General features: G+C 38.1%; 2 protein-coding genes across 6 annotated transcripts in view; both read left to right on the top strand.

Annotated features, from left to right (window-relative positions):
- The window catches only part of LOC116694177 (cGMP-inhibited 3',5'-cyclic phosphodiesterase A), a 68,838-nt gene extending 49,068 nt beyond the window's left edge, over positions 1-19,770 (top strand). For 2 of the 4 annotated variants that reach the window (XM_032523714.1, XM_032523716.1), the window contains 10 exons: positions 6,859-6,932; positions 7,695-7,846; positions 7,942-8,079; positions 8,395-8,506; positions 8,739-8,852; positions 9,464-9,663; positions 10,337-10,540; positions 11,636-11,797; positions 14,629-14,881; positions 15,175-19,770. In XM_032523714.1, the coding sequence (XP_032379605.1) occupies positions 6,859-6,932; positions 7,695-7,846; positions 7,942-8,079; positions 8,395-8,506; positions 8,739-8,852; positions 9,464-9,663; positions 10,337-10,540; positions 11,636-11,797; positions 14,629-14,881; positions 15,175-15,491 (1,726 nt within the window). In that variant the 3' untranslated portion in view covers positions 15,492-19,770. The remainder of the gene's footprint in view (positions 1-6,858; positions 6,933-7,694; positions 7,847-7,941; positions 8,080-8,394; positions 8,507-8,738; positions 8,853-9,463; positions 9,664-10,336; positions 10,541-11,635; positions 11,798-14,628; positions 14,882-15,174) is intronic. The other 2 variants (XR_004333081.1, XM_032523715.1) reach the window with 2 other exon arrangements.
- An 807-nt stretch (positions 19,771-20,577) lies between these two features.
- Positions 20,578-24,004, top strand: part of LOC116694364 (solute carrier organic anion transporter family member 1C1) — a 16,924-nt gene continuing 13,497 nt past the window's right edge. For both annotated transcript variants that reach the window (XM_032524084.1, XM_032524083.1), the window contains exons 1-2: positions 20,578-20,747; positions 21,978-22,138. In XM_032524084.1, coding sequence (XP_032379975.1) covers positions 22,043-22,138 — 96 coding nt within the window. In that variant the 5' untranslated portion in view covers positions 20,578-20,747; positions 21,978-22,042. The remainder of the gene's footprint in view (positions 20,748-21,977; positions 22,139-24,004) is intronic.

Raw genomic sequence — 24,004 nt, 5'->3', positions numbered from 1 at the left:
GCGTGTGATATTCACTTTATTCTTTATTTTTATTTTATGTATTTTTGGGGGAAAGCTGTTGTGTGATAGAGAAGATTGCAGGATATGTATGAGTGTTTGTGTGCATTAATGGGTCTTTGTGCATGAAAGAATGTATTTGTGTGCTCCGACAGGACTAGTACACCTGCAGTGAATCAGTAGAAATGTCAAGACATGACAGTCCCATATTGTTGAAAACACAACAAAAACTGTTTGTTTCTGCTGTTTTTTTTATTTCACTAGTAAATCACATTGATGCAGTAAATCTAGAATAAACACAGGTTCTTGATTTATCATAGTAAGTATGATTACTAAGTGAAATTTCAGCATCATTTACTGTGATAAGCTCAAAGATTGCATTCCTTACAATTACTTTGTAATTACTGTGATGTTGTGTTTGGATTATCTCAGAACGGCTCATGTTTTTTTTAATGAATTTCAATGATGAAAATAAAGGAGATTCAGTAATCAGATTGCGAGTACTTAAATATGAGTTATCGTGCATACAATTTCTTTATGATGTGGATGCATAAGCAGCAGTCAACAGCACATGCTCCCTGTCTTTAAATTATTAACTATGTCTGAACAAGAAAGGGTCTCTTCATGCTTTATCTACCCTATTAATTTTATCCCTTGTTGAGTTTGTGTCACAGCATGAAAGTCCTCTGATGGAGATTCTTTGCAAATACGGAAGCTTCTCTGCATCTCTGTGCTGCCAAGCAGCATCATGGGTGCATGTTGTGTGCCAAATAGCGGGACAGTTAGTATGTTGCATAGGTTTGTGTATTATGTGTGCATGCTGTTGCATAAAGATAATTTAATTTTCCCAAGAAACCTGAAGCTGGAGCTTAATGATTAATGTGTAGAAGAACTTCAGAAAGCCATGTCTGATGTCAAAGACATTGTGTGTGTTATTCAGTTGCATTTGTTTGTGTGCATTTGTTTATGTGCAGACATACAGAACATATGTTGGGTTTTCCCTTTCTTTCTTTAAGACTATACATGAAGATTTATTTTCAAAATAAAAAAGTGCAACCTGCCAATAAAGACAGAATACATCTAATGAGCTTAGTTTTCTGTAACTTGACATGTAAATCAGGTTGCACACGTACTTACTGGAACAGTTACATAACAACTAACTCACTGCTGTAAAATGAGGCATGACTCTGCAACTGCATGGCTTATTTCCCACCTCAAATTAATTTAGATATTAATTTTGTGTGTAAAAGTTTGGCTGAATTTTGATTTTCAAAGAATTTGAAATGTTTTTTTTGTTTGGAAATTAGAAGCAAAGTCTAATCCCAAGTGGTCAGATTGTTCGATGGGTGTAAAAAGTTTTTTTATGCATATATATATATATATATATATATATACAGTACAAGCCAAACAGGTTGTTGCCAGCCTATCTTTATTTGTGTAGTGTTTTTTTGTTGTGAGGAGATTTGTTTCATGGAGCTATTAACTGATAATAGCTGCACTGTTCCTGTAAACACATGTGGCTCCTGTCTTCCAAGCTAATTATTTACACCGAGCTGTCTGGAGTAACATACTAACTAGCCAGCCAGACAATGCCTGCAGCTCATGATGAATAGACACCTACATCATTTGCTCAGTTTATGGCCATTATATGATACTCATGTAGTGTTAGATTAAAATATTAGGTGCAATAATATTTCCATTTGTACCTCTCTGTCACATACAGCAATTCTTTCTAGGTGTTTCTTTAGTGTTCTGCTGTTATTCATTGAGACGCATCAAGTGACACAAAAACTGCATAATGTAATCATCTTTAGAATTGTTAAAATAAATAATGTGTGTGAAACATGAATTGACCATTCTGAAAAAATGTGACCAATGACTACCAGCAATGCGTTTTAATATACAAAATATTGCTACCATGAAAACACCATGAGGCCAAAAGTAAAGAAATTTAGTTCTAGGTTTCGCTGCAGAGCCCTGATCTTAGACAAATAATATACAGTGCTTTCTTCAAAAAACAATGTATAGACTAATACAAAATGAATCCCTCTCAATCATCACTATAACCTGCTAGAAGTGTGTGGTGTGGCAGAGACCCTGCCTTCTGCTTGGATTTTCTCTTTTCTTTCTAAATTGGTGAGAGTGGGACATTTGTGGGCGCCAACAAATGGCCTTTGGATGCCATGTGGGTGTGTAACCCCCAGCCAATAATAGCGTGCAGGTTGTGCAGCCCATTCTCATTCCCAACCGCTGCTATGCCCATCGCATCTCATGTTGACACACAAGTCTAACTGACACAGACACACAGGAACAGACAGGATGAAGCTTTACATTCACTCATAATCCAACAATGCCTGTTTCTGCGCATCACCTGGGCTGAACAGAATTCTGTGTGCCTGTGTTCATGTATTCTGCTGTAGGAGGTGATTTACCCTGCACATTTTGCACATATCAGCATGTGTATTGAGTGCATTCTTTTCTGACCACTAGGAAAGCACATTACTTGTGGATTCCTGTGTAACCACTCACATGTAAGAGTTAAGAGGATTCATTAGCACTCCACACTTTCCAGACGTTATTCTTTGAAGGGTAGAAATACTTATGAAAGAGCTTTTTGTGACGTGTGACCTGTAACATCTTCATACTAATACAAACCCAAACTCATACTAGTGATATTGTTTAAGGTGTGTTAAGACTCAAAGAAAGACTACCCACCTGCTGTAGGACAATTTCTAAAGTAGAATTGTTGTTATTAATATTCGATTATATAGATTAGATTTGATATAAGATTTCATCGCAGGGATGCAAACTTCTTTGGAGCTTTGGTCAGGGAAGAGTGTTAAATACAAATGATGTATCTGTGGACAACACACTGTCACATTGTGTATCTGCTAGTTGATAAAAAGCAGTCATAAACAATCAATACATAACACAAAATTCTTTACACAACATGATGAAGAAAGTGAAGTGAAAAAAAGTAAGTACAAAAAACACAAATTGAATTGAACCCAAATAAAAAATGTAATTAAATAAAACAAAATGTTACTGCACTAAAAAATCTGCACACATGTTTGTGTTGTGTCTTGAGCCTTCACATGAACATAGTGGGCTGTGTCTGTCAATGACTTGTTTGGGTCTGTTTGCACACTGACAGTGTGATACTTGAACAAGTTCTGTAAATGTAAGCACACTGAGCAGCTTCTGTACACAAAGCCCTGTCGCCTGGTCATAAAGCTCAGCCCAGCCCAGCAGCAGGCCCCAGCTATGGCCACTTATGGCGGTGTGAGTATAAACAAACACCTGGGCCTCTCCCCAGTCACCAGAACCTCACAATTAACACACACACACACACACACACAGCTGCTTCTTCTGGCAGAGGCTATACAGACACAATTGGAGAGCACAGAGAGTCTCTGGGTTTACTTTACTGCAGATGAGAGGGCTCTTTTCGGAGTAACACTTAATTTAAATTTTGTTTCAATCATCTGGCTTTTATTCTTATGTTTACAATGAAAAAGACAGCTGTTTAAGGTTTCATTGTTAAGGTAAAATACATGTAAACAGGACCCATGCCTAATGACAACTACTTGCTGTTTTTAGGGTATAACTTGTGATAGTTTCTTAGCAAACGGCAACCTGCCAACACAGCATCTCTTAAGTGGGCTTTAACACAACAATCACCTTTTGGGGACTGTTGTCAAATACGTACTGTAACCTGTATGTATTATCCCTTTTGAGAGCTATCCAAGACACAGTAGCATGAGAATTTATTTACAGATCAAACACCAATAACCATTCCTTACATGTATGAGTCCTATCAGAAAAGTGAAAGGCAGAAATGGTTGGGGAAGAGGGAAGGAGGGAAAGAACACATTGAGGGGAGAAAATGAACACATGGCTTCAATTGCCTTTTCTTTGCTCCATCATCAAATCTGTAGAATCTTAATTAGCACATTAGGCTCCTTTTTTTCTCCCTCCTTTTTCCATCATGTCAGCTTTCAGTGACGTACATTGTTCAGAAGAAACAACATCAACTTCAAAGCTACAATATCGCCTTTTTTATCACACAGACCCGGCAAAAAGGGGGCGATTGAATGCCTTCCATTTCCCTCAGCCCCGGCCACTGTGCTGTTATCTTCTTCACGTCATCTGGCTTGAGAGTAGGTAGATTACTGGAAGCAGAAATAATGGCTGCTGTGTTTATCGTGGCTTGGACACAGTCCTTTTGGGCTCTAAACCAAAGGTAATCTGTCAACCTGCTGTGAGTAGTTAAGTATAAAAACTGGGAGTGGAGAGCATAGTGGGCAGAGGCCAGTCAGAGCTCATTGCATGGCTCAAAACTATTATAAGCAACACGGAAGGAGAAGGCTTTTTTCAGAAAAAACAGACAATGTTGCAATTTATACAGCATTTCCGATTGCAGGATAATTAGCTTGATGGTTTATTCTGGAGAATGCCAAGGTGCTTTGGTATGAGAATAGGAGTCATTTTCAACTTCATAGACTCCCAATTGACTGTTGACAATTCACTTTGGCTGTATTTAAATTCTGTGTAAAGCAAGAAACCAGTTTTGACCTTTCACCTTTGTATGATTAATATAATTCTTGTAAAAAAAAAAGCACACGTTTCAAAAAAATTCACTATGTTTAAAATGTTTATTTTACTTCACAAAGTACTTTATCTGCAAAGTCCCAATGATTATACAGAACTTCTAGTGCTGAAGAGATGAGTTGATTAATTGACAGAGAATTCATCCACAAATATTTTAATAATCGATTAATCACTTAAGTCATTTTTTAAAGCTCAAGGTCTCTGTGAGAACAGACAACACCACTAGTGGATCATAGGTGTGAGAGAAAGAGAGAGGGATTAATTTTGTATTAGTTTATACATGTACCTTTAAGGTTAGAGAAACATTGTTGTTTTGATTAAAGAAAAAATCTCCACTCTGACAGTCTGACTCTGAAAAATACTAGACGGGATGTATTTTTTTTTCTTTACCTAACTGATACCATGCTCTTTTCCCAATCTTAACCAAAGTGTTTTTGTTGCCTATAACCAACCTGACCACAGGACTAAATAAACATATTTGCAGCCAGTAGTTACATTATTCCCAAAGGTATCAGGCAAAACTAATTTTTAGTATCAACACCATTTCTGTGAGACAGGGCTGAAACAAAAACATACAAGAAAGTGTATTTTGTCTCCGTACTGTAGGTGTGTCTCATTGGGACAGTTAAATTACTGTAACTACAATGCTAACTCTTAAGAAGCTTTTTGTGATAAAAGCAGAGTCACTTGATACATGACTGACAGATTCCTCCAGTGAAAATGGTCAGCCTTCTTATTTACATTCAGAGCTGAAGGCTCAATGTCAGTAGCTGAGGCTATTTTGCTGCATTAGCAGAATAGGAAGATTGTCTGCCAGTTCTTCAGCTTTCATTAAAAGTAAACCTTTTAAGCCAAGTGCTGCTGCCTGCCCAGACCCCCCTGACAATAATGTACTAACTGTTCACCCGCCAAACTATCAAACTATTTTATATTCCACACCTGCTAGGCATTACACACAGTGGTCCAACCTGGCCATGCAAACACAACAGAACTCCGTTTGTTGGGGCCTCAGGACCATTAGGCAGGGTGGGTACAGCTCAGAAGGGTTCAAGAAAAAATTTATCAGAAGAAGATAGACACACTACAGGGCTTTGTGCTCCCTGTGACACCATGCTCTAATGGCAGGCATTTCCTGCCATGAGAAGGCAGGTTTTACAACATTTAGGGAGAGGTATTTTAATTGGAACCACCTACAGCCTGACAGTGGCCTCAATGGAGAAACATGGAAAAGCTGTTGGGAGCAGCTCGGGAGGCTCCCCATGGTGTCACACAGCTAACTAACCAGCACAGGCCAGCTCAAGGCTCTTTCCATAAAAGATAATATTTGCTATTTGATAAATAAACCAGTCAGTAAATGTGGATATTTCCATCTGTCTCTCAGATTGTGGCTTGCCGTAAGCCGTTCTAGTGGCTGATCCTGATTTGTCGTTAAGCTCAAAAGGGTGGGCTCAATTTCTAATGAGTCATTTATAACAGTGCCAGTACCAGCAACTGTTTCAAATTAGTTTTGTTGTTTATTCTCATTGCATTGTGTTAATGTGTGCATCTATTAAATTCATTAATGAGTATTTTTCTTGAAGCATCTGTACGGCTGTTTCATGTTAGGACAGCACAGTAGGAATCCCATTATATTTTTTTTCTTGACAACTTCTGTTTGACATCAAAGAGAGATGAAATGAATGGCATTATTCCCAATTCTTTGGCACTGCTACGGACAGAAAAGGCCTGCACATCTTGCTTTCTACAAACAAACACACATGTAGTATTCTGTATTTGTCCCCCAGTGATTCTTTATTTTAACATTTTCTGTTGTATTGGTTTTAACAGTGTTCTGCCAAACAAAATCAACTACGTAGAATTCTGATAAACACCTTTTATCTTACAAGAGTAATTAAAATGTCATCTTATCCTACAAAAACCACAAAACCGATTCTGGCATTTGATTAGCAGACACTTTAATAAACATTTAAATGTCTTAAATGCCTCAGAACCCTAATGTTTTTTTGACATTTCAAAGTCTTTCATTAGTTAGTCTCTAGCATCGAGGCATGTTCTTTAAGAAATCATTGAAATTGAAAGATTTTGACAAACATATGCAGTTGTCAAAGAAACATATGCAGTAGTCAAAGATGCAACAGCACCTTCCTCAAATATCACAACATTACAACACGGAATGGAGTTAAATTCAACATTTCTCTTTAATGCACTTTAATGCACATCTCTAACCTATTAAACCCCTTTTGTCTACAGCTGTGGGAGACCATACATCAGACTGGGCCATGGGGAGGGTTCTATAGATAAGGGAGACAGAATACCACGGTCAGGTATGCTCGCAGTCTTCTTTCTTCTTATCATTACCAATACCTCCAAAAAGCATGGGATGAGTGCATGAAGAGGGCGTATATAGTATATCACAGTGTTTATTTATAGGTAATGATATAAAAGCCTATTAAAGTATGTCCATTAGATGTTCAAAACATTTTTTTTTCTCTAAAAGTTCCATAGTGTACAGCTGCATAAAAACCTGGACAAACAAATTACTTTTGTAGCCATGTTACAGAAGAAAATGCAAACACACATTTACAATGTCTTGTGTCAGAATCATTTCATTTTTTCTTTGGTTCTCCATACAAAACCACTAATTTAGATGATAAATTAAAGTCAAATCAGCATAATTTCAACCTAATAATAATTTTCAGCTTAAGCTTGAATTTTTAAATTCTCAGTCACTTATAGGTAGAGTAAGAAACACATTCACTGGTTTGCACCAGTATTCAACAACCAATCAGTTAGAAATCTAGCGTTGAAAAAGCAGTTTTTCTGATGATACAAACAGAGACTACTGTATAATGCGCTGTCGCCGCTACTGTAAGATATGTTTTGAATAAGGGTGTGGCAGCAATCACTAACATGAACCACGGTTAATGAACAAGAGTGCTCACCCTCTCTGGGACTTTGACATTGCAGAGAATTGGCTATGACAATTTCCAGAGAAGTAAATTCAACACCCCAAAAACCTGACTAGATTAGTTTATAAGTTCCTTTTAGGCTTCAGAGTGACATCTTTTTGTTTTTACTTTTACTAGCAGAGGACCAAGTGTTAGTGTCATCGGACTATGAGAGCGCCCACAAAGTCAACCACAGTGACAGCAGTGATGTAGCACACACAGAGGAGGACACAGAGGAAGGAAAAAACCCAGCCCAGAATGTCATCCTCCACCCACTAATACCTCCTGAGGTAAAGCGAGACAGAATTACTGCTCATACAATAAACAAACCTACATACGTTATTAACATTGTATTTTCTTTACTACTTGTTATTATTTGTCACAGGACAAACCAATGCTGGCTCCAGAGCCGTTAATAATGGAGGACTTAGAGCCTTTAATGAGTCAGCTAAATAATTGGAACTTCCCCATCTTCAGTTTGATGGAAAAGACCAATGGCAAATGTGGACGAATCCTCAGTCAGGTGAGCACATCTGGGAGATGATTAATCTCAGCGGTCAGCCAAAGTGTCAACAAAACTTTATCATTTGCATAATTATACTATAATTTGGACAACATTTTAGCAATAAAATGTTCTAAAGTAAAAAATACTTAGTAACATCATGTTGTTTTGCTGTCATAATTGAATAAGCTAACATGTAATTGCATAGTTTTATCTACAATATTATAAGTTATTGATTATGATTTCTATGACAGTTCTGCTTTTACATGTAAAGTGTTGATTAACCAAGCCTGGTGATGTTCACAGCACAGACTCAATTACTTGTTTGTCTTTCAGGTCTCCTACAGGCTCTTTGAAGACACTGGCCTGTTTGCAACCTTCAAGATTCCTGTACATGAATTCATGAACTACTTCCATGCCCTTGAGAATGGTTATAGAGACATACCATGTAAGCTTGAACACCTCGGTCCTCTTCTTATGTTTTAATTTTTGGTTCAGTTTACTTATAACCTTGTCTGCAGCTGTGACAATGAAACCAGCCTCTAGAGGGTAGTATCACACCGTCACATGTGACTGTATGCAGCCTTTACCTTGTTTCAAGAAACATAAGCAGTTTAACAGTGCACCCTGGTGGAGAAGATTACACACACTGAGCAGACTTGTTTTCTTTCCTGACCCAGATCACAACAGGGTCCATGCCACAGATGTGCTGCACGCAGTCTGGTACCTCACCACACAGGCTGTGCCTGGTCTGCCCAGCCTTTTTACTGACCACAGCTCTGCCAGTGACTCAGGTGTGTCCGTAAATGCAGACATTTGCTTGTCCTGGTGGGGGTGCTAGTGTGTATCTGACTGTATTAGTCATAAAAGTATGATGGAAGTTGTCACATAAGATCACATAAGCTCTCAATACCTTTTTGTTCACTTTTTCTAACTTTTGTTAAGCCATTTATTACCATAAAGACTGTCTATATGTAGGCCAGAATGTTTTATTTAGATATTTCCATCTGCCTGCAGCTTTACTGTGAGCCATCTCTAAATGTCGGAGCATCAAACCTGCAGGAGTGTGTGTTCTTATCCTACTCACAATTTGTCTTATCTTACTCAGGCTTTTGGCACTTGCATTTACGTACCAAACACTATTTGAAGTCTAGAACAGCATGAAATTGCAGGCAGATTAGAGTTCCATCTCACCCATATTTCCATAACCTCATTTGTATGCCTTACTAGGGCCATCCCTTTGATCCACATATAAGTGGATTTGAATGTTCAAGTGTGTGTTTCTGTGTGTGTGTGCTCTAGAAAAGTGTGTGTATTAAGGCATGTGCACATGAAATTACATCATGTGTAAATTCTGCTAGCCTGCTCTTCACCATGCTCACTTTGTCTGTTCCCCTGTGGCTAGACTCTGACAGTGGAATAACACACAGTCATATGGGCTTCCTGGTTTCAAAGACCTACACTGTGTCAGAAGATGGTTACGGCTGCCTGTCAGGCCTCATACCTGCTCTGGAGCTCATGGCCCTTTATGTGGCTGCCGCAATGCATGATTACGACCACCCCGGCAGGACCAATGCTTTCCTCGTGGCCACCAGCGCCCCACAGGTACTCGTGCTATTCCGCCTATGGTATAGAACAGCTTTTGATCAGGATAAAAGTCAGTGGAAGTTTGGGCACCTGGGTAGCTCATCTGGTAGAGCGTGCACCCATGTACAGAAGTGTACTCCTAGACACAGTGATCACGGGTTCAACTCCGTCCGGTCCTTTGCTGGATGTCATTCCCCCTCTCTCTCTCTTAAAAACAAAGGCCTAACATGCCCAAAAGAAAATCTCAAAAAAGAAATAATTCTGTTTTTCTTTGTAATCAACAAGATGATCATTTGATTAGCAATTTTCTTCCACTTTTTCACTTCCAAACTGCCCTGGCAAAGCTGAAGCAAATCATCAGTCTCTGACAGCATATTCAAACAATCACAACAACATACACATCTATTACTGTATGTAATGAGATATCTATTCAATGTACTGTAGATATGTAGGCTGTCATAATACTGAAGAGAACAGAGAGTAGTGCACAGTACAGTGGCTCTAATTTTCTTGATCCTACTTTGGAAACATGATGTGGTTTTCTCTTGTCTTTCAGTGTTTTAGTGAATTTTCTACAGCACCCAGTTTCTCTTTTTTCTCTTTTTAGTGCTGCATTTGCAGGATTGCTGAATTTATATATAGGCATTTCAGTACTTGATTATGTAAATGTGAAGTGCTTGTGTGTTTGCAGGCAGTGCTCTACAATGATCGATCCGTTCTCGAAAACCACCACGCTGCCTCAGCCTGGAACCTCTTCATGTCGCGACCAGAGTACAACTTCCTCATCAACCTGGATCACGGGGAGTTCAAGCGTTTCCGTTTCTTGGTTATTGAGGCCATATTGGCCACTGATCTGAAGAAGCACTTTGATTTCCTGGCTGAGTTCAATGCCAAGGTAGTTTTAAAAACATAAATGTTTTACATTAACTATTGAAAAGATGTACATTTTAGATCTGAAGAGTTTATGGATATGGTGATTAAATCAATTGATAATAAATAAATAACAGGTAATAATAATACTTTTGACAATATCATAATATCAGTATCTTAAACTTCTCAAATTGTTTTTTGAACATTAATTTAAGTATTCTGTTTTCAGAAACTTGACTGGCTGAATAATGAGTTGTAAACTTTATATGGAAGCAGTATTCTTCAGTTTTTATGAGTCAAGTATATTCTTTTGAAGTGAACCATGTCCCCTGGTTTTTGAAGAACAGTCTTTTTGTGCAGAACATTGCAGCACTTGCAGTATGTTCAGCTCATATCAACAACACAAAGCACCCTGCAGCTTCTTAAGAACTTGTTTAAGCAGAATGTTGTCTTTGGATTTGAGTTTTTGTGTTTTTCCTATTGTGAGTATGAGTACAGTCGTGGTACTTAAGGGCCAGGGCCTGTCAACTAGCATTGACCTCTCTGGCTTGGCAATGAAAGTAAAAGCAATGTCTCTCACTGTAGTGCACCCTGCTCTGCTCTTCCTGGAAGCAAATTAGCTTTCTCTGAAGTACCCATCAAGTTTTGCACTTGATCTCTAAAGCTTCCTGAATTATTAGGTTAGAATGATAGGACTCTGGGAGTCAGTGGTGCTCCTTTTAAGATCTGAAGTTCATTAAGCAGTGCAAGAAATAAAAAATAAAAAAAGCATTCAAACAGTGTTTAATATATTTAAAGCATAGCAATTAAAACCTCCACATTTTTAAATGAAGCACATTTTACCAGGAAAAAGTCTGCTCACAACGTCGTAATAGAAGTAAAAGCCACAATTAAAAGGCCTTAAGTTCTCATTGCTTTTGTCGACAGTGAAATCCAGTGCAATCCAGTGTTGCTGTCTTCTCCCTGATTAATGAACCCTCTAGACATTCATATGAATACACAATCTTTGAACAACAGGTCTATGGTATCACATTTACATAATATCTACATATCATGCGCTGTGCCTGCCAACATATTTGAATATGTTAAAAGTCAGCATGTCTGTTTGTTGGTCCCCTAGGTGGGTGATGATCCATCCACAGGTATTGATTGGTCTAACGAGAATGACAGGTTGCTGGTCTGTCAGATGTGCATTAAACTGGCTGATATCAATGGGCCTTTGAAGTGCAAGGACCTGCATCTGCAGTGGACAGAGGGCATTGTCAACGAGTTCTACGAACAGGTGTGTGAACCCAGTGTGATCGGAATTTGTTTTTATTTGCTAATCTAAAGATCAATGTTCTGTCATGTTTACATGCAGGTGGAACACACCAACACAAACACATGTGTACTATAACACACTATCCAATACAATACTTCTAAAATAAACCGTTGTCAGGGTTTGGTTGAGGAGAATGTTAAGGTGGCAGCGTCATTGTATTTTTTAAGGACATGATTTTATCATTTTGATTTTAGTTTATTTATTCATATAACATATATGTTCTTGTGTCTTTCAGTTAGCCGGAAAGCTGGAAATAGTCCCCAATAAAGACTTTATTTATTCCTGTTTAATTTAAATTTGTTGTATGTGCTCGGCGTTTAAAAAAAGAAAGAAATTATTTTACTTTTCTTTTACATAAAAGTTTTTATTTGTGATAAAAAAAAAGATTTACATATTAAAAAAAACAATGGGCTCAGTGTTAGGGGCATTGTTGTTTTTGATATTGTCATGGCATTTCTACAAAAATACAGAGTAAATAAATTGTATATTGCCAATCTTATCCTTTCAGCACCACAACCACATGTCTTATCTTAAACCTAACATGCCTATCCTATACATAACCTTTACATTAATGCTATTTGAACCTTTATCCTGGAGCGCACGCACACACACACACACACACACACACACACACACACACACACACACACACACACACACACACACACACACACACACACAGGTGGTAAACATTTAATCTGTTTAAATTTCTCACAATGTTTTCTCTCGAAATAAAAGAGTAGAGTTGCAGAACAGAATGACCCCTAGCAACATGCTGTGTGTTTCAGAATAATTCATTCTATTTTGTCTAAGAACCCATAGAAGCAAGTATAGAAACTAAAATACAGTTCATCCTTTCAGACTTTGGACTTCAAGCTTGATTGATTTAGCTCCCTCTAATTAATTTTTTAATTCAGTCTTTCTGACATATTGAGATAGTAATGGCAATGCAGAACTGTTATTGGAGGAACTGTCATAATTCCATGACTAGACTTGTTCATCTGTTCAGTTATGTATTCTATTTTTACATTTTAAATCGACATGGTATTTATATAAGCCAAGGGCACATTAGTGACAGTAAAGGTAGCTGGTAGTTATTTTCTGTAAGAAATGGCTATGATTCACATGTATGCTTTATATGTTTGGCTTTAATGCCAGTTTAATGTGTTTTAAGTGTAATCGTCTTTCTTTTCAATACATACTCCATGGTTCCTACTAAAGAATAAAGTCATGGTTAAAGATGGTCCCCTTCATCAATAACAATGACCTCAATGCTAAAACATATAATTCAAATAACACTTGTATGCCAGTAAAAAAAAACACACTGACACAAACTGAACATTATTGGCATCATAAAAGTAGACTTTCTGGCAGAAAAGTTGGATTGCATTATATTTTACAGGTATACCTAATGAAGTGGCCACTGAGTGTACAGTGCTGCCCCTAACAAACAGAATCTGGTCATGCCTTCAGCCTAATGCCACCCTCAGTGACCTTTGTTACAGTATGTCCCCTTGGCACTGGCTGCTAATCTCTGCTAATTGCCTCTAGATAAACCCCTATGCACCCTGCTACTTCAGATAGGTGACACAACCAGCTTGTTACAAGCCACTGTGAGGTCCTGGGGGGGAAATGAGAAATGCTCTTTAATGACAATAGTTTGAGGGCTGCTAGATGTGGTGATACAGGCAGGGTGCCAAGGCACAGTCTGTCTCTGGCGGCCTTGTCAGTCCAACAACCTTAAAAAAAGAAGCAAAGCAATACAACTTCACCTCTAAACTCAACATGTTCAGGCATGTTTGCAAAACATACACCATCTCCATCTACATCACCATTTGTTTTCCATTCTGACAGGCTTTCTGAAAGTGAGTATGATGTGCGAACTAGGATCTGGGTGTCTTGAAACTGTATTGCAATATCAGATGAATCTCTGGACTCACAGAGGCTTACACTTAATATGTATTGTAAGTCCTACTGGCAAATATGAACAGTCTTGTATTTATTTAGAAAGCTACATTAGAATACACCTGGCAGGGTATTTATAACAGTGTTTCTTAAACATATCTCAAAGAAATTAGACATTTGGTAAAGCTAACGTTTCAATGGATTTTCTCTGCCCATCTGTTTAGGATGTAGCCATGGTGACAGCTGGATCACAGAGCTTTTCCTCCACTTGTTTTATGTCCGCTCACCTCCTCCACCTCAAGAATTATGCAGATCCATCACAGATCCCATCTTTTGATTACGCTTATTGTGCTTTACATTAGTTGCTTGCTGCTCCGCAGGTACAAAGGCATACATATAGTGTACGGGATGACACTTAGGATTACCAAGGCTGTTGTTCAATGCCGTTTAAGGAGAGGTCATAGACAACAAAAAACATGCTGCTGCCCCACAGCCTCCCACAGCCATATAGTCTATATTCCTATATTCTTTGGACCTTTGTGTAAAATACTTTCATGGATGCCTTGGACACATTTCAATGCCCAGCTTTAAACTTCCCTCTATTGTTCCCTCTGTTACACCATATGTTTTGAGTTCTGATAGTGTCTCAAATAGTTTTCTTTGACTTCATCTATTTAATGCAGTTGGCACCGACCTCTACATTCTTACACCATTAAGACTCAAACCTGTCCATAATTGTGAAACAAATTACTCAGGGCTTGACTTACACGTGGACGTAGGCTTGACATTAATCCAACGTCTGTTCTTTTGGAATCTTATGTGTGTTGAAATTTGAATTATGCCATGTCTTGGCGTTTATGCACTAATGTGGGTCATGCTTAATGTAGGGTGATGAAGAGTCCAGCCAGGGCCTTCCCATCAGCCCCTTCATGGACCGAGCGGCACCACAGTTGGCAAAACTCCAGGAATCGTTCATTACACACATTGTGGGACCACTGTGCAACTCCTACGACTCCGCCAACCTCATGCCTGGACGTTGGGTGGAACCCAACCTAGACACAGAAGAGCCAGAGATCACGGAGAATGAGGATGATGAGGATACTGCAGAGGAGGACACGTCAACCAGCTCAGAAGCATCACGTAAGCACTATGGTCTAAAACAAAGCTATAAATCTGAAGTAGGGCCACAATCATAAACTGGAGTTGATCAGATACATGTAGCCTAGAATGCTTGCTTTTGTATGAAATTGTTTGTTATTGTCATTCATTCTCTGAATATGGATTTTATTATACGTACAATACAATGTACTGCAATACATCAAGCAGTGGTTTCTCCTCTGAACAATGGGAAATAAAATAGTTTAGCAGATTTATATAGCTATAGTGCGTATTTATGATTTGTACAACATAATCAAGCTTTTTCTTTTCTCCAGAGATAAGAACTTCAAAGAAGAGAAGGAAAGTCTTCTGCCAGATCACCCACCACCTGCTGGAGAACCATGAGATGTGGAAGAAAGTGATTGCAGAAGAAGATGCCCAGATACATGGCCAAGTAGCAGAATCTGTCCATTTAAACAATGTAGCTGAGCCAATTCTGGCAATTCACGAGGAGGAAGAGGAGCCAGGCAGCAGAGAGGAGCTAGTTGAAGGAGAGGATCCAGAGGAGGGAGTAGAGGAACCAGAATGGCCTGTGTCCCCGCAGGAAAACTTTAAACCTCCAGAGGAACTAGCGGAGGGGGACTCACACTGAAAAAGCCCATGGGAAATTGTGGCATCAGTCAGGGCAAGGATATGAAGTAGTATATCTTGTTTTCGTATCCTATCAACTGACTCCTGTCTTCTGCCAGCACATTACTTAGACACAACACTGTAGATGTTTGGGAAATGTGTGCCTATACAGAAAAAAACAAGGTGGAAAATTTGCGTTTTACACATTTTATCTGAATATTTCGTTTCACCAAACATTTAAAGGAGCTTTCCATATTGCAATACAGGATTATTTGTTTACTTTGGGATACAGACTCTTTTGCTACTGTCAAGAGAAGAGGAAGACTGCTTGCACAGACCTCAACCCAATGTGGTAACACATGACTGCAGAAATTTGCTGCCAATTTATACATAATTATTTTCTGAATGCAATTATATATAGATCACAGTTACTTGTACTTGTGTTTCAGTTTTTGCAAGAGTTTTTGAGGTCTCACATGGGCCATGATCTTTATATATATATATATATATGGATTACAAAGGGAGTCAATCAAATGAGGAACATTGGCATATCTTTTATTCCTTTCAACTTCTGCCAAAATGAATCACTCACCCATAGGCTTTAGCATATGAAGTAATTATTTAAAAAAAAAATTGTTTTATATTTGTCACCATATTAAGTACTTTATACGTTTAGGTGTAGCCATATTACTTTAAAGAAGGAGACTCAAGGCTAGATACACTCTGTATTTTGTGTGTGCGTGTGTGTCTGCATGTTTAAATCAGTGTGCTTAGATGCACAGTTAATATGCACAGACATAGATAGTTTCAGCAGATTTTTTTCTTTTTTTTGCCATCTCTCCCCTAGGTAAATATAGTGGTCATTACAGGGTTCACTGTCCCAAATGTTGCAGCACTGACAAAGCAGTAGGGGGTTGTTGGAAATGAATCTGTGCTGAATACAAGACCAAAAAGGAATACCGGTACAGAGAACATACACTAACACTACCAAAGTGTTAAGTAGTGTTAGTGTAAGAACAACAAAACATGTACCCCCGACATTCATAAACATACAGAACCAGAAAGCATAATCTATTCAACAGAAAATTGTATAATCCTACAATGTTCTTTAAAAATGTCTATTGGTAGACTAATACACTTTTATTTGTCTTTTCTATCAATTTTTGACTTTCTGACTATATATTTGGATTCAGTGTGCTGTATTATTATTACTCATGGGTCCTCATTGTGTAAAAACTTGCAAATGATGCTGACCTTTAACCCTCAGGAACCTCAACTGTTTAAATTCAAAGTAAACACCTATATCACCTGTGAGGACAGTAAGTTACAAATAGGTAGAGCTTGTAAGCTAGTTTATGATGTGTTCATAAAAGGCTTAGAACAAGGCTGAAGCTTAAGTCACAACCCCCTCTTTTCTGCGTTGACTATTATACTGTAACATCTTTGCAGATAAATACAGTGAATCTGCAGTCAGGACTTTAGAGTGCATCAGTTGGATGGAGTTCCGCAAGTTAAAGTGCAATTTGATAATTCTTTGAGAGCCGAAACAATAATCTCTGCAGCTAATTACTGTAGTAGTTTTTACTCCAGTAAAAAAGATAATTTTCTTTAATGTAAAGGATATGCATTGCAGTAAAGGTTAGGTTTTCAATAGCGGCCAAGATGACTGTGATGGCAGCATGTGGTATTTAAACAGTTTTACTCTTTGAAACATCACATTTTTGTGTGAATGTGAGTAGAACGGACATTTAAAAAGAAAATGGCAATTATTGTTAGCTGCTATGGTAATGTGTGTCACACTCATGTATGTACAGAGAGACACACGTTTTCTTAATGGCTTAACAATAGAAATATAAAGCCATTAAATCAGAAATTCTCAATTCTCAATTCCTCTCTAACAGCAAAGCAACGGACATAGTGCCCAAAAGACGCCTCATCATTCTTCGTACTACTCCACTGCTTATTTGTTGCAAAACCTCACCTCAGTGAGTCTGCGACTTTCTGCAAGTTGGTTAATAAGGAAGTTTATGTGGAAGTTAGCCCACTACAATGAGTACAGTTCTTTGCAATGGCAAGAGTACACATAAAAATGGCTGCCACTCTGACAATCCTGCTATGTTGACTTGAATGGGAATGTCTATTCTATTTTCATTCTATTTCTATGGTTCTGACATTTATCTCATTGTGAATTTTGGCCCATGTTGGCCCTTGAAAGTTGTGTGGCCCCTACTTTCAATACACCATAACATAAACCAGTTACAGAACAACAGTATCTTGAGTTGGATGCAAAATGTCTTCAAAGAATATCCCACTTTGCTTCAATAATTCACATTTACATAGAAAACATGTTTGAGAGAGCAGTAAGTAGATCTTGAGTAGAAAGAAGTAAAGAGCTCTACACTGAGTTTGAATTTTCTGCCACACACGAATGCAGTGTGGAAGTATGCAATGAATTGTCCACTGCTAATCTTGACGAGTTTTCATAATCTACATTCACCTGAATCTTTTATGCACTGGTATCTTTTCTCATATATGTACCACTGCTCTCCTCTATAATCTCATCTCTTTAAAGTAATCTTCAAAAAAACTGCACAGCACACACCAGACAGGATATGAGATTTCCTGTGATTGAAATTAGATTAGGTATAGAAAACCATGCCCTTGTATCATTGCAGATCCTCTATTACCACACAATGTTCCCGGCTGTGGTGAATGGCACGCTACATCCTGTAATGGCCTGTTAACTGCTGCCCTGACTCTGCTACAGTGTGGAGGGGGGACTCAGGAACTGCAGTTGAGGCCACACACGTTGAAGATAATTAGTTGAACCACTGATCAGACAGAGAATCATGTATATCAGACCAAATTTGTTAGTAGCTACAGAATCAGATTTTTGTCCTGGCCTCTAATGGTCGTTTGTTGCCTCACTCTTTGTATTCTATATACAAAATGCCTGCGGTTTTCTGTATGTTGTCTGCAATTCATAACTAATGAGCTATATACTCATCATTACGGACACAATGAATACATTTTATTCAGCTTTTGAAAAACCTGATGACATATTACCAATTTTATGCCAAGCTATTCAATACAACACAGACAGCTTAACCAAAGTGGTCCAGATTTAGAAAAAAAACATCTATCATTCATGTGTGTAATTTCCACTACTAGTTCTATTTCAAGCCTCCAGGTTGTACAATTATACAATTACTTATTATTAACTCAAACTCTACAATGCTCCTGCTTTGTGAATGTATAAATACAGTATGCAGTGTGCGTGAGAGAGCAAGATATAGTGTTTTTGTGTCTGTGTCTATTTACAGGTTTTGATTGACCTCTCTAATGTGACACTGTCTTGTATTTAGAGACTGCATTACTTACAAGTACAGTAGAGCTGGTGAAATAATGAAGGGTAAAGTGATGCAGTAAACTGTGTTTCAATTCTTCTCAGATACTCAGATAAAATTGTTATTCGCAGAAGGTCCTATTGCATATTTCTCCTTGCGCTTCCTCTTTGATCTGTCAAGTGCTTTGCCTGCAGATCAGAGATCCTCACCTGCAACAGTAGTAGAGTATTCATTACACAACGGATCTCATCTTTAAAGGTGATTGGATTCTGTCTGCTGAGTTATTTTGTTGATGAACTTTTTTTTTCTTTTTTTTTTAGAGTGGACTATGTATGCATTTTGCCCCAGTCACATCAGTCTTAAGCCATTACTTGTGTTTGAGCTGATACTGTATATCAGCTTCGATAGTGTATTTTTTATTTCTTAATTGGTTTTATTTGATTGACATACTTATTCACACATGTAGCATACGTAACTCTCAGAACCAAACAAGCTTTACAATTATGTAAAAAAAAAAATGAGATGAGTATTTTTATATAGTTGACACATGATTAAATAATTGCTTTCTCACTAGTACCTTGCACTTACCACATGTACTAATACATACACAAGGAAGAAATTGTCCAAATACACAGTATTTGTGAAAGTAAAACCATAAATTTTCTTGCAGGTTGATGCTCCATTTTGTACAATATACATATATGCTGTACAGTAAAGAAATTTTAAAACTACAAAAACTCTTTTAGATATACATTATTTATTTTTACCATTTTGTAATTTAGACACTATACTGTAGCTTCGATATTGCCAGACTTACTGGAAGTGCCTATATCGGTATTATGTATCATACAGTGAATATATTTGAAGATCATTAGAAGTTGTCACAAACTGAACCATGTGGATGTTGTAATGTGAATACATTGAATTACAAGACTATAATTTCTGTGGTATCACTGTGTCTGTGTTGTGTGATTATTTTTCATCTTTCTAATCATATTTAGAATCTGTTTAAATATTAAAATCTACAAGGTAGGCTGCATAACATACTTTTCTACAAGTTTTAGGTGCTTCATAAAGACTATACCTGTGCTTGATCTGAGTTTAAGGACTTGAGCTAGACAGAGTATTATCCATTTTCTAATCATTTAAAGATCATTAAATACAAGTTTCATCTAAGTGCAATTCTCAAATTTGCCTAAATTAAATTGGATGGCAGACCACAGATACTCCACATGTCCCTCTCGAAGCACGATGGAGTATGTCTATCCATGTATGATACATTGAAGAGGAGGGTATGAATGGAAGATGAAATTTGCTTATACTTAAGGTAGGCCTACACCTGTATATTCTCACAATGGGAATCTCTAGTTAGACCAAAGAAATCACATTTTCTCAGTTGAGATGTGTCGTTATTGTGTGTGAGAGCAATGTGCACATAAGGTTTTGCTCAGAATATTTTTTTTTTTTATTATGTGAAAAGCTGCAAACACTTCATAAAGAGTGCTGATACATCCATGCACGTTTTCTGAGCAAAATAATAAAGTCCCTCAAGTAGACCTAATTCAATGCCGTATGCTGCAGGTCTAATAGATTCATAAATGCGAAAATTTGAATCATGACTTCACGTGAAAGATTTACCGATATATTGCAGACGTTTGCTACGTTTGAACATTTCACCGCTTAAAGTTTATTAGAGCTCAGTGAAAATGTGGGACATGTCAAGCATCACGTGTGTGCTCAGTGGGCACTGCCGCTTCCAGTGATTGAAACACGTATAGCACACACTGTTCTCCGCTGCCGAGGAAATATCCTTCAGTAAAATTTATTATAAAAGGGTCATTTTAAGCCTTTGCATCTTTTGCTTCAATTTGTATTTAAAAATAAGAAGTTAGAGACCTCGTGATGGGACTGTGTTGAGGGTCTCGAGTTGGGTAAGAATGCTTTTTATCATGAATATTGTCTGTCACTGAAAAATCATGTGCGTATATGTATCCTTGATATTTTGTTTATTATTAAGACTAAATGCAGTTGCAGCGTAAAGAGTTGAGATAATTTAAACATAAATGATCCCAGTGCAGCAGGTGCGTTATTTTCAATCCACCTGTTTTTATGTGCATTTTCAAATTTGCGCATAAAAACTACCTGAGTGAAAACGCGGAAAATTTGAGAACAAAGAACAAAACATTTCCCAACAAACGTTTTTCGCTTGTCATTATAAAGTCGACTTATTGATAAAAGCTAAAGGCGAGAGAGTACAATGGAAACAGACTGGCGTGTATGAAGCAGGTGACTTTAACGTCACCGAAGAGACGAAAAGTGGGATGTGAGTGGGATTTGTATTCACAAAAACTCCCTCCTGTGTGGACTTCAAAAGAAGGCTATTAATTGTCTGAATCCCATACTGAACATGGAGAAAAGGCAGCACTTGAAAAGTAGCTTTTTGAATTGTTAATGGGAATTGCAAAAAAGCAGTCAGCAGAACTTCTCAAGGAAACCTCTTTGACTTACATGAATTATGTAATATGATTACAGCTCTACAGCTCTTTGCACATTTTTCTGTCAGTCATTAATACATTCTAGTATTCCTAAGCCTTTTCTTAAAAGAATTCTCAGTATCACCAATGCTACTAAGGGAAATGTATGCCTTCCAAATACTGCAAAATTGTCTTTATTTACATGTTCAACATAGCTATCATAGTAGCACAGCCGAGAATCACCTGGGTTTAGAGGTTTGACGCATCCTGCAACTTCATGAGAAGGACAAGACTAGATGCTGTGTCCAGTCACTGCACTGTAGTTGATCAGTTCTGGAAATTGCTCCATTTCTCCAGTCTTATGTTTTAAATACACAGGATACAGTGTGCATATGATGTTGTAGAAGTTGATGGAAGGCACCGTGAAGGAGCAAGGCTAGCCATTTTTCCTTGCTTCCAGTGTTAAAAGCTAAACTACACATCTTAGACTTACAGCAGGCTATCTATTGTTAATGCTTTGGAGAAAGTGATATCGACTTTGCTTATCTTTTTGTTAACCTTATTGTAGTCCAAGGAACATGATATTCCTAATACATTCCATCATGTCTGAATAATAGGGCTATCTTAGTATAATTGTTTAGAAAAATGACAGATGACAGATTTGGAAATCTAAATTCTTTCCAATAGGTGTTTGTGAGGACAACCACAGTGAATCATCTAAAGAGAAACCTCCACTCAGTCAAAGTGAAGCCATGAAGAAAATGGAGGATACAGCCACAGGCAACTGGACTCTAGCCAACAACCCTACCTCCTCCACAGTGAAGAACACCTGCCACCCCAATCTAAAGGTACTGTGCTTTGAGGGGAAACTTAGCTCTCACCTGTCAAACCCTTGTTTTGACTTACAGACAAACCATATATAATTTTTACAGTTTCGGAATACAGGTACATAACACAACACATCTTCACTGAACTAAGATGCACGTCTTCAAGTTTGGTTTGTTGTGCACCATTTTAGTCAAAACTTTGGCAAATTGCAAGTAGCTTTCCTAGTGATAAATGTGGACTGGAACTCTTTTGTTTTCACGTTTTGCGTAAAAACAGTACACAACTACCAACACTTCATCAAGATTCTATGTATATTAAACTTGGAAGTACCTTTTTATTTCCACAACTCTTTTCTTTACGTCTTGTGAAATATTTTTATACCACGCAAAGATCCAGTTTTTAAGTGGCAGAGAGGGAAAATACTAGAATAAGTACAGTTAGGCCTACAAAGGCCAATGGGAACGACGTATACCGGAGAACGGTCATAAGAACATGTCTGTGTTCCAGCCTGAAAGGGCAGAGGGCTACATGTCTGTCATTTGACTAGCCTAGAGGGGGTACAAAATATCTCTCCAATGACTGGGATAACATGTTTGTAAAAGAGTCACAGTGCATATGTTGGTGAACATACCTTCTTGTGTGTAACAAAAAAGTGTGAAATAACTGAAAACATGTCTTATATTCTAGTTTATTCAAAGTAGCCACCCTTTGCTCTGATCACTGTTTTGCACACTCTTGGCATTCTCTTGATGAGCTTCAAGAGGTAGTCACCTGAAATGGTTTCCCAACAGTCTTAAAGGAGTTCCCAGAGATGCTTAGCATTTGTTGTCCCTTTTGCCTTCACTCTGCGGTCCGGCTCCCCCAAACCATCTTCATTGGGTTCAGGCCCGGTGACTGTGGAGGCGCAGCACGCCATCACTCTCCTTCTTGGTCACATAGCCCTTACACAGCCTGGAGGTGTGTTCGGGGTCATTGTCCTGTTGAAAAATAAATGTTGGTCCAACTAAATGCAAAACGGATGGGATGGCATGCTGCTGCAGGAGGATGTGGTAGCTATGCTGGTTAAGTGTGCCTTCAATTTGGAATAAATCCCTAACAGTGTCACCAGCAAAGCACCCCCACACCATCACACCTCCTCCTTCATGCTTCACGGTGGGAACCAGGCACGTAGAATCCATTTGGTCACCTTTTCTGCGTTGCACAAAGATATGGCGGTTGGAACCAAAGATCTCAAACTTAGACTCATCGACTTAGACCAAAGCCCAGATTTCCACTAGTCTAATGTCCATTCCTTGTGTTTCTTGGCCCAAATAACTCTCTTCTGCTTGTTGCCTGAGAAGGAGCAACTAGGTCGAGCCAGGCTTAAGTATTCCGGATAATATTTCCTTAACAGACCGCAAGGTTGATCACAGATTTACTGATGCTTAAATGGAGAATACCCATTGTTCATAATTTTTTAAACAGAGTGAGCAGCTTCTTGTAGACGTATAATAACATGGAACACATGTTTTGTAAAAAAAGAAACACAGCTGCTGTAATGAAACAGCCAGAGAAAGCGTGGCAGACGATCGCAAACCTACTGAATGCAAAAGCAGCCTAAATGTATACATTAACGGACCACTGCTCTGAATTGAAAGCGCCATAATCATACCGTTCAAGGATTAGGCTATCATTTGCACAAATGAACAGTTGTTGATTTAAACATAAGCAGAATACAATGTTACCCAGGACATTTACCATGAAGATCAATTTTCTGCAAGGCTAGAATTATAATGCGTAAATATATTGTTTCTCCCTCTCTCTCGTTTCAATTAAGAGCAGTTGTTGTTAAATGTATATTTTTAGACTATCATTCAGTCGACATGGTTTTTCTCACATTACTCTTT

The sequence above is a fragment of the Etheostoma spectabile genome, chromosome 8 (assembly GCF_008692095.1).
Source record: "Etheostoma spectabile isolate EspeVRDwgs_2016 chromosome 8, UIUC_Espe_1.0, whole genome shotgun sequence".
Lineage (NCBI taxonomy): Eukaryota > Metazoa > Chordata > Actinopteri > Perciformes > Percidae > Etheostoma > Etheostoma spectabile.
Note: the sequence above shows the minus strand (reverse complement) of the source record. Positions and strands in the feature narration are given on the sequence as shown.